This window comes from Pinus tabuliformis, chromosome 7 (genome assembly GCF_031772625.1).
Source record: "Pinus tabuliformis cultivar Carrire ecotype Pingquan chromosome 7, CPIR1, whole genome shotgun sequence".
Classification (NCBI taxonomy): domain Eukaryota; kingdom Viridiplantae; phylum Streptophyta; class Pinopsida; order Pinales; family Pinaceae; genus Pinus; species Pinus tabuliformis.
Genome location: NC_142293.1, coordinates 1950959903 through 1950971681, shown reverse-complemented (window position 1 = coordinate 1950971681; position 11779 = coordinate 1950959903). Strand labels below are relative to the sequence as shown.

The 11779-nt window shown below is 35.9% G+C and overlaps 1 protein-coding gene across 1 annotated transcript; it reads left to right on the top strand.

Annotated features, from left to right (window-relative positions):
* Positions 1-2074: 2074 nt before the first annotated feature.
* On the top strand, positions 2075-8810 carry LOC149256275 (cytokinin dehydrogenase 7-like). The gene is made up of 5 exons (XM_089460714.1): positions 2075-3990; positions 4619-4746; positions 5693-5971; positions 6173-6435; positions 7814-8810. Exons 1-5 carry the CDS (start codon positions 3318-3320, stop codon positions 8157-8159), a joined length of 1689 nt encoding a protein of 562 aa, XP_089316840.1. The 5' UTR covers positions 2075-3317; the 3' UTR covers positions 8160-8810.
* Positions 8811-11779: the final 2969 nt, after the last annotated feature.

The window sequence follows — 11779 nt, the reverse complement described above, 5'->3', positions numbered from 1 at the left end:
AAAAGAGATAGACCACCAATATTCTGCAAATATTAATGAATTTAATATTCATTGTATTCAAAAAATTAAAAAACTCTAAAACTATTATTAATAATTATTTCCATGCAAATGGTGCTTGCTTATAGCATTTCAGTGTATCAATTCATTTTATATACCATCTCTAAGCAATTTCATTTTCCCATCTTTCTTATCTACCGATTTGTGGGTAATAATCAATACTTTAAAAGCATGCTGTCAAAAAGTACTGGTTGCCTTTGTGGCAATTATGACCCATTCAAACAACCCAAGTGAAGTAAACTCAATTGATGTTGTTTGTCCACTCGTGCAAAAAATTTGACTCTCCCTTAAACATTTCTTCTTCACAGTGATCATCATTTGTTTTGGATTTGCCGAGAAGAAGTGAAACACAAAATCAATGAATGTGGCTGCTTTCCACTTTATGATTTGTTTTTAGTGACCCTGGGATTCTTCACACATGACTGCCACCTCATGCCTATGTAACATTATCATGCTTACTTTTCAAATCAATATGATAGCAGCTAGACACCATTATTGAATAGAATAGCTAGTGTAGACTTATACACAAACGTCTTGCCCCTGGTCTATCCAATTAACATCACCCAAAATCAATATCATATTGTGTAGACCTTACAATAATAGAATATCATAGAATAACCATGATAGACTTTGTGAACAATCATCTTACCATTCAAAATTGATCCATCACATTATCATTATTATTGCAATTTTCGTTGCCCAATTGATTGGCTTCCTTGATTCCTTCTCATCCTTGATTCCTGCGTTAACACCTTAGAGGTCAAGCTGTTATGTCTTATTCTCGCATATTCCCTGTTTAAATGTTGTCATCCTTTGTCATTTTGCTCTTTTGTCTCAATGGCAGTCTGATCCTCTCTTATTGATTCATGAACCTACCTCCCTGTTACCTCCTACACAATAACAGTCTTCTTCATTTTTATCAGTTCTGTGAATGGTAAACTAAATACATCTTAAATGAGATTCATAGCCATTAAATCCCCCTTATCCCTATGATATCTTCCAAAATCTCCTTCTAAACGTGCTGCTAATTTCTTCTCTCCATATCAACCTTGCTGTTCCAACATCTCCTTCTCAAGGTGCTGCTAATTTCTTCCCTCCTTATCAACCTCGCTGTACTTTTGAATGCTGTGTGCTTCCTCCAGATAAATGTAAAACTATACAGACAAAACCACCCAAATACAGACATGAGAACGTCATTGTCCAACTAATCTCAATCAAATGATCCGTTTGAACAGGTTTCAAGGCACTCAGAAACAATGGGAGAAAATTCAAAGGAAAAGACAAAGTTTTACAGGCAAAAACTTCTAAGAAGAGGAATCTGATTGAGTTGTGATAAAGTTAAATTACTCATGCCCCCAAAAACTGATATTGTCATATCAGAAATTAAAAAAACGAAAGAAGACAACAATCTATGTAGCGAAGACTGTGTCAACCAATGTGGGTAAGAGTAACTTGGAGTTCACTTAAAATAATTTTCATTGGGGCTTTAGGTTTTTAAATGACTACGATTAAGTTAGAGGAGAGTACAGAGTGACAGAATTCCAATGAGGGTAAATAATGGATGCAATATGTGATGTCTGCCAGGGGGTTATGATATCATTATGATATCAGCTTTGGAAATGAAGCAAGCTAAAATATTAAAGAATCATATAATATATTTATTCACATAGGCTTATGTGCGTGCTAATAAATGATACCATTGAATTTGGCTTAGAAAATCGGTAAGTAAGAAGAGAGCCAATCAAGATTATGAAATAGAACAAAGTACTTTTATTCATGCTTTCCAAAATTACAGTTATGACTTATTTGAAAACTATTATAAATTAAAATATTTTCACTCAGCTTTCAGAATAGTATTTAAATATTTTCATTTAACTCCGTACCATGGAAGATGTGGGTTAAGTTTGTGTTTATGCTAATGGTGGGTTAAGTTTGTGATGATGTTAATGATGGAGACAAATGGGTTTTTCAGAAGTTATATGTACATTAGCAGACTCCTTTAAAGTAGTGAGGCCAGAGTAACAATTGTGTGAGACGAGAATGTCTGCGTGTGACTTGGTCTGCAGATAATGAATGAGGAGATTGGGCTGAGTATGTCAATGTAATTAGGAAGGGGAACATGCAGAGTCCAGATGTGAATCAGGGATACATTTATAATCAAGGAGGTAGGTAGGGCACCGTGAATGACATCTTTATGGCGTTCACGGATTTGAGGTAATAAGCACGAGGCTGAAATTAAGTAGATAAAAGCTAAGGTTTCTGTGAATGGTTCAGAATTTATTGTATTTTGGACATTAATGTGAAGATGGATTTGAGTATTAACGTGTGTATACATATACATATGCCCGGAGTTTGCTAGTCTATTTTTCTCATTTTTTTTAGATGAGGTGAGTCTGAATGTGAATGTGGCTGGAAATGGAAATATTTTAGTGACCAGTGTTGTTGTTTTGGTGGTGGTGGAGGAATAAATTGAGATATTGTGAGTGGGTGTGAGTTGTGAAAGGCAGTGGCAGACAGGAGTGGCCAAGTGTGTCTAGGAAAGGGGCAATGAGCAGTGGTGGTGATAGTAGTCGAAAATAAAAAGTATAATCTCATTGTCTATGAAGAGGAAGGAGGAGGAGGAGCCCATTAGTCAGGCAGTCAGGTGTGCAGTCGAAAGCAAAGCAGCAGCACCACATGGAGAGAAATTGACAGTCATATCTATAAATGTATAAAGTATGATTTATAAATATATTATGTGGGTTGCTGAGGGGGATGGAAGGATGTATGTGTGTTACATGAATTAAATTGATGAATGGACAATAGATAGAGAGGGCGGGGAGCAGCTGGCTCAAGCAGAGCTGCAAAAACCAAACAAACTTTCTGCAGCTTTCCTTGGAGGTGAAGAAGAGCAGAGAAGGTCCAAGGTGGGAAGGACGTTGGGATTGTTGTTTTGTGATGTACTCTGCCACTGTTAGATACATGAGATCTTCGTACAATTATATCTGATCACACAACGGAGGGTATCACACGAGAGCTTCTGCAGAGACCATAGAATATATAAATATCATCAATACCTGCACTGCATATAATCACATGATATGCGAAACAAAACGCCTAAGGGATCTGCGGAGGAGGTGGAAGAAGTAGAAGGGTTTTTAATTTTTTTTTTTTTTTTAAATCAAGGAAAATTCTTTGGTTCACCTTGGGGGGAGGGTCTAAATACCTTTGAAGACTACAGTGATTAGGGATTAAGATCAGTTCTGGTAGTAGCTCCAACAATGAAGTTCCCAGCTCCGGCTAGGAATTTGTTGATAGTGTTGATAGTGTTTCTGGAGAGAATCCTTACCAGGTGTATGGTGAGTGATAGCTCAAATCATGAACCTCCAAGCTCATGTACTGCAACAAGGATCTCACCAGCTAGCTCTGGTATTATCAGTAATACAAAGCCAGCTGATTGCAGCTCGTTAGCTTCTTTGGATTTGCATGGGTCGATCTCCTTGCCTGGAACAGCAATTACAAGCGAGGATTTTGGAGGAATCTACCACCACAAGCCACTTGCCATTGTGCATCCTGGGTCTGTGGAGGACATTGTGAAGGTAGTTACAATGGTGAATGCTTCTCCCAATCTCACACTTGCAGCCATGGGAAATGGGCATTCCATAAATGGTCAGGCCCAGGCCTTGAATGGGTTGGTTTTAGACATGAAGTCTCTCAAAGGAATTGAGATTTTTCAAGGAAGCCCAACGGAGGGTCCCTATGTCGATGCCTGCGGAGGCGAGCTGTGGATTGATGTCCTCAAGGCTACTCTTCGCGTGGGCCTTGCTCCTCGTTCGTGGACTGATTATCTGCCTCTTTCTGTGGGTGGGACACTCTCTAATGGCGGGGTTAGTGGCCAGACTTTTAAGTTTGGCCCACAAATCTCCAATGTGTTGAATCTGCATGTTGTTTCAGGTATAGACAAATATTGCAGTAGCCAAGAAATTTTTTCATTTTCTGCTACTGTTTTTGTTTAATTGGAGTTTATGGTATAATCATATGTTTTGATTTGCGTTTTTCTCTTAGATTTGCATATATGAAACAATATGTAGGACACTAGATGGGACTGATTGTTATAGTGTATAGGTTATCTGGCATAGGTTTGATCCTGTTGAAGCTGCTACATATGTAAATGGATACTTTGATTTGGAATAATATTTCTTAGACAACCAAGAGTTTTATCTCTTGACAAATTCCTCATGTTTATCAGAGAACACTGATTGCTTGGCTGATCTAACATCATGCTCCATAGATTTGAGCATGGCCATGCATGGACTGCTGTTATTCTGTAATTTCTTGCATCATGGATTGGATGATGCATATTTTATATGGTTGCACAATTTTCAATTCAATCATATAAAACGATTTTTAATTTTTTTTTATTGTGTATGACGATTGGTTGAATGACCAGGAGTTTCGTCTACTTTTTTGGGTTTAGTAACTCAGATGGTCCAACGTTAATAATCATGTGTTTGAATATCGAAATATATTTCTCGTAATGGGAGAGAGATGCTGATGGCTGTGATGATCTAATCAATTGCAGGTAAGGGAGAATCCATGACTTGTTATCCCGAGAAGAATCAAGATCTCTTCTATGGAGCTCTAGGAGGATTGGGGCAATTTGGTATTATCACCAAAGCCAGAATAATGCTGCAGAGAGCTCCTCACATGGTATGATGACGAAATATGTACTTTCTTTTGTTTATTTAACTAGAAATTGTCCAATGTTTGGCTGGCTGAACCAGAATCAAAATTGTGGGGCATTTTATGTTGAGAATTCAAATGGAAACTGACTTAATGAAAGGATAGAAAATGTTTATAACCAAACCAGTCATTTCATGATTTTAAAAGTTGTACGATGAGGACAGGTTAACTTCTTGTGCATCGTCAATACATCCATGTGAGGGTGGGCTGATTTACAGAAGAAATGAGTTGATGCCTGAGAAGATGTATTATTATGGGTGTTCTTTGAAATGCTTTGTTTAGCAATCTCATGAAAGATACATGAGTTCGTTTTGAATTTGATTCCTTAGTGGGGCTGGTATATCATTGCAATTTATATACAGTTTTATGATATAATTTCTACCAATAGTATAAATATGCTGGACTAAAGCCCATATAAAAAAATGAGCTGATGTATTAAAAAAACGCTATTTTGGTAATTAAATCACTGAGATAGTCCTTTCTTTGGTCAAACCTATTTAGGGAAAACTAGGTTTGGGTGAAGCAAGATAATCCAATTCCAGAGCCTTTGCTTCCTAAAGCTGAACCCATTTTAGAAATATGCTGAGATTTAAGTCTTTGCTAATTTTGTGAAGTCTGGGCTAATTGTGATAAGTTCCCATGGCTAAACAGCTTAGCCGCAGTTCAACCCACAAGGAAATATGCACTTTACACACTGTAATTTTTACTCATCGAGTTCAGTTTGTTTTTTTGTGGCTGACATTAATTTCACTGGCTTGCATGTGCACGCAGTTATTTATTGCTGTTATTTGATTTTCCTGCGAGACAAATCCTATGTATAGATTCATTCATAATCATATCATGATTTCTTCGTGGGTAATCATTGATTTGATTTAGGGGTTGCAGAGATTAACTATATGGATTTTGTTAGCAGGTGAGGTGGATAAGAACTGTATACGCAGATTTCGAGGAATTCAGGGCCGACCAAGAGCTGCTGATATCTTTACCAGAGGAGAGAACTTTTGACTATGTAGAAGGATTCGTTTTGACAAACAACGATGACCCAATCAATGGCTGGCCCTCAGTACTACTCTCGCCCTCAAATTCTTCCTTTGACTTCAAGCTCATACCCCAGACTGCAGGCCCAATGCTGTATTGCCTCGAGGTTGCCTTGCATTATGACCACGACGAAGATTTCGTCACTCTCAATAAGGTACATTAAACAGGAACCTTTAAATAGAATAGAACCCAATGCTACTCTATACTTAAATGACTAATAATTTATGTACTGGTCTAGAGTCTAATGCTCTAGGTGCCATATTCTGTGACTATTGATTCCTGCATGAAAAGGCTGGAATTTGCAGGCAGTCTGTCAACATGAGATATAATATACATATTTGTTGTATCTGTGCAGAGAATCGAGGGCATGCTAGCCCCACTCAGATTCATCAAGGGATTGCATTTCAGCTTTGACTTGTCCTACTTTGATTTTCTGAACCGGGTCCACGCTGCGGAAGTGGCAGCCAGATCGAGTGGAATATGGGATGCCCCCCACCCGTGGCTGAATCTCTTCGTCCCTAAGTCCAAAATCTCAGCGTTTGATGCTAAAGTGTTTAGAGAGATTCTGAAAGATGGTGTGGGAGGACCCATCCTGGTATATCCAGTCACTAGAAACAAGTCAGTACTCACTCCATCATCCCTCGCTAATCCACTTTACATTGCAAATCGCAAAAACATTAGCTCATCCATAAGTATTGCAAAAGTTCAAACTTTACCAATCAAGACTTATTTAAACTTTAGGTTTATTTAGACAAGCGTAAGTTTATATATAAATATAATAATAATAATAACAACAACAGCATCACTTTATTGGACAAAGGTTAATGCCAGACACATTACTGTTCATGACTAAGTATAAGAGATGGTTATCATTCAAAACTGCTTCAACTTTGTTGCCCAAAAAGCTTAATGGGAATAAGGATAGATATCATTCAAAACTGCTTCAACTTTGTTACGCAAAAAAGTTAATGGCAAACATACTGTTGTCTATACCCAAAAAGTTTAATAGACTAAGGATAGATATCATTTAAAACTGCTTCAACTTTGTTACACAAAAAGGTTAATGGCAAACATGCTGTTGTTTAAAACAAATTAGTTATATGAATAGTCACCAACTTTGTTACACAAAAAAGTTAATGGCAAATATACTGTTATTTATCAAGAATTAGTTATATGAATAGCTATCAAGCTGTAGTCTAACTAGGCTTTGCTTTTGCTCTGAAAATAATGGAAATTTTAGTATGATTTTGATTTGGTAGAAATTTTTGGAAATATAAATTACAACTGTCAGACTATAAGATTTTAGATGTTCTAAGAATTTTTGATGGTGCTGAATCCATTTCCACCATTAAAAACACAATTTAAACACTTCTACTATTATTTTTTGACAAAAAAAACAAATTTTAACATTTTTTTAACATGCAAACAAAATTAATGCCTAGATAAACATCGGCCTATAACAATAAAGAAAACCATGGCATGATTTGATTTATAACCATACCAGGAAACCATGATTTAATGAAATGCTCATTATATAATACATGACAAACACCATCACATATCATCAACCTGTATTATCATGGAATGCTGTTTATATGATACATGACAAACACAGCATCACATGTCATCAATCTCTACTATAGTCACCCATAAGGGAAAGCGACTAGACTAACCAACAAATTGTGTTGTTCCAACCTGGCAGCACCATAAATGTTTTTTGTCCTCCTGTTATGGAGAATTCAAAACCGATACAAATTTCTTAATAACTTTTGACGAGAAATCAAACATCTATACTCAATCTTTGTTTCCATTTTTTTAAATTTTGTCATCACTATCCAGCGAACGGACACAAAGATATGAGATCTTTGGGTGGAGGTGGTAAGAGGCCTGCCTTTTCTCCGTGCAATCGATTCCTGATTTCGTGTCATCTCACAACGGCTCATTCATATAAAGTATTTGTTGGCATTGATTGTGCTTTTTGTCTTTGTTTACACAGATGGGACTCTCGCATGTCTGCAATTATTCCAGGGGAGGACACTTTCTACTTAGTGGCTCTACTCCGTTTTAGTCCACCGTATCCAAGTGGACCGCCAATTCAGAGCATTCTAGCACAGAATGAACAGATTCTCCATTACTGTACAACTGCAGGCATTGACATGAAACTATATCTTCCCCATTATAAAACAGAATCTGATTGGAAAAGACACTTTGGCAGGAAATGGCAACAGTTCCTGCAAAGAAAAAGCACGTATGATCCAAAGGCTATCCTCGCTCCAGGACAGAGGATTTTTTCCAGGTCCACTGATGCAACAGCATTCACACGCTTATACTCATCATCGTGAAGACCACTTTTGCCCACCAATATATTCCCAAAGATTCAATCAAGATTTCATTACCCTTTGTACAGTCCTGAACCCCATCTTTTTAGCTTTACACAAACCATCCATTATTCGGTCCTTGACTTTCTTTTTTTTGGGTCTGCGATTCAGACCTTTTCTCCTATGGATGGATGCTACATTCAAACGGGCATATTCCACATGACATTCTCTTGCATGGAGTTATCTTGTTGACTATGCTGCAACTACTGTTTTAAGGTGGGATTATGCTGGAATATCCATCACAGATTTCCAAGGAAGGTTATGTTGCAGGCAAACTGAATTTTGGCAGCTGCTGGAAGATGCAGTCGTGAATGATGGGAGGGATCAATGCACATTAGTACCATTGGACAGCTGCCACCTACTCATTGCTGGATTCCACGTGGCACAGAAGCAACCACATACTAGAAAATTGGACATCTCCTTTTTTGGCTACCGTAATTACAACCAGGTTCATGGTTGCTGGCTGCTCTAAATCGTCACAATTGTACATGGTTTGATTCCAATCGCCAGAAAACACAGCAACTGCGTAGTGATGACTGCTGCATTATCTTTTTCCAAACAGTGGTTTTCCCATGTTTGCTATTTAATAAATGTTTTTGCAAGCGCTTTGATTAATTTTTTCATAATCCACATAATTCCCCCCTTTTTTTTTTTTTGAAGTTGCAACTATTTGCATTCAATTAAATTGAGTTGTATTAATTAAGAAGTGTTTATTTTCAAATTTAATGAAGAATATTAATTAAGAAGCGTTTATTTTCCAATTTAATGAAGAATATTAATTAGAAAGTGTTTATTTTTAAATTTAATGAAGAATATAAATAGGTAATGAGGTTTATAAATTTTAATGTGTATTTAACCAATCAAAGTAGCTTATTAGATAGGTTGGGAGAAAATTCCAAAAGGGATATTAAAGTGGTTTACAATAAAGGTGAGGTAAATCCTAATAAGGGCAATTGAAGTAATGAATTGAAGGTTTAAGGGATTGAATCTTTATATGACTTAGTAGAGTCCTAATTTAGTTGATGGGGATTGGATAGATACGCATTGCTTAATGGCATAATAAATTGAAAGCATACATGTAGAGACAAACAAGTTGCAAAAAGGTTCGGGGTTCAAATCCCACTAAGGCCCATGCAAAGAAGTTATAGTTAGGGTTTGGGGCCAAATCCTAATTGGGACAATCAAGGTGATGAATTGAAGAATTGGTGAAGGCGAAATTGAGGCAATGAATTGAGTGGGGTGAGCAAAGGTTTGGCAGGTCAAATCTTCATAGGTATAATCAAGTCAACATATTTCAATTGAGGTAAATTACATAGATACATTTACATAGTGGGGTAATGGTTTAGAAAACACACATGTAGAGACAGATAACTCACAATGATGTTTGGGATTCAATTCTTGCTAGGGTGAACCAAAGTGGCTTATAATGGAACTTGGTGGTTAGATCTCATTAGAAATCCATATGGCCAATAGGTAAAGGTTTGCAGGGTCAAAACTTGATAGGGTCAAGATGACAAACTTCAATGGAGGGAGATGAGGTAAATATGCAATGCCTTATGAGGCACTGCCTTTGAATCCATACATATAGAGACAAACAACTTATAGTAATGCTTGATGTTTGAATCCCATTGAGACTAATCAAAGGAACTAACAACGAGGGGTTGGAGATTCAAATCCCTATAGGGTAAATCAAGCACATGCATTGACACCTTGGAGAATTAGATCTCAATTAGGGCAACTAAGGTAAAAAATTGAGGAGTGCGTAATCCAAATAAGGGCAATAAAGACAAGAAGTTGAGAACTAGGTAATCCATTTAAAGGTAATTGAAGTAGTGAATTGAACATTGAGGTCCAAATCCTAATAGGTGCAAGTAAGACTATGAATTAAGTGGAGTGGGATGAGGTAGGGAAAGTCTTTTTTGATCCACTTTAACCAAGTTGATCAAATCATTTAGGATCGCCTTAATACTCAAACCTAAGCATAGATGTAAATCATATTTGGCCCTCATGAGCCATTGGTATTGAAGTCTAAGATAAACATCATAACATAAAAAAATTTAATGCAACAACACATATCAACCCCATTGCAATAAGATCGTTGTTGTTATTGGTACTAAAATCCAAGATAAACTTCATAACATAGAGAAATACATATTTCATGGAATTGAACACATCAATCCCAAAGTTGAAGGATCTTCATTATCATCTCTGAAACACCTACACTTCCTTTGGTTGATCTTAAGCTCAAGAATAATGATTTCATATTCTTTAGATGATTATTAATCATGACCAACTTTATCAACACCTCTTACACTTCCTCACCACTTTCTTGTAATGTAGGATGAACATTTGCTTCTTAGATTATTTACATTGATTTAAACAAGTCAAAAATTAAATAGAAAACTCTTAGCTCATAGTTCATGGGTTTTTATTCAACATATAAATATTGACAAAAATCTAAAACATCTATTTTAACTTTTTAAATTTCAATATAATTATAAAAAACATTTAAAAAAAATACATCCTCTTATATATAAAACTAATTGATAAAAAAATAATTATATATATATAAACTTATTAATTAAAAACTAAATATTTAACTAAAATTTTATTTACTAAAAATAAAACTTACTTAATAAAATTAATTAAAAATATCTTACACTTATAAATCTCAACTAATAAATAATGTTTTCACTTGACTTAATCATCTATCCAATCAAGTACTAAGTCAACCATATTCTCCCTTTTAAAAAAGTTGCATCTTGTAAGTATTTCAAGTCCCCACTCAACCATATTCTTACTTTTAAAAAAGTTTCCTCTAGTAAGTATTAATTTCTTTTCTTATCATAGGACAAGACAAGAAATTTAGCGAATAAAAGAGATCACAATTTATGTAACATGAGATGTAATAAGGCTTTTGTATGGAAAGTGAGAACATTATGGGAAAGTGATGATTGTGATGGGCTCATAAGGAGATTACTCCACTTTCCAACTACTAATCCCTTCATCTTCAATATTGTATTCACATCGAGGTTCTTCATAAAATAAAAAGTGAGAAAATCAATTTGCCTTCACCCTATCCTTTAGGGTTTTCATGGGATCTCTTCCTTTAAGAAAAGTTGTGTGCTAGCTTTTAACAGCACCTCTATTTTCCCATGATTCTCCATTGATTTTGATGAAATATCCTCCATTTTTTTTAACAACAGTGGAGCCTTAGTGGAGAGCCTTAATGGAGTCCACTGGGTCCACATGAAGGGACAAATATTTGGAAGCGGGGTGTTTCCAATTATCGAGATTGGTGAAGAATCAATGTATTTAAATATTGTCCATCATAACATGAATGAATGCATTTACAATAGTGGACATATGGGAAAGTGTCCCAGCAAGCACAACGAGGACGTTCTTTAGGTATATCCATAGTTTATTTGCTAATGATATGTGTCAATCATTGAAGATAAATATTGCCCATTTGTAACATGAGCTTGTGTGTTTTTTATTCATCCATCACATCACATGTTGTATATAAAAATATGGACTTAACTTGTCACTGTTATGTTATTTATATTAATGTTTTTATTAAAGAT

Coding starts and splice junctions, on each gene's coding strand:
- LOC149256275 (XM_089460714.1), top strand. CDS start 3,318: ATGAAGTTCCCAGCTCCGGCTAGGAATTTGTTGATAGTGTTGATAGTG. Junction 5,972..6,172: donor ATTTCGTCACTCTCAATAAG/GTACATTAAACA, acceptor GTATCTGTGCAG/AGAATCGAGGGCATGCTAGC. Junction 6,436..7,813: donor TATCCAGTCACTAGAAACAA/GTCAGTACTCAC, acceptor TTGTTTACACAG/ATGGGACTCTCGCATGTCTG.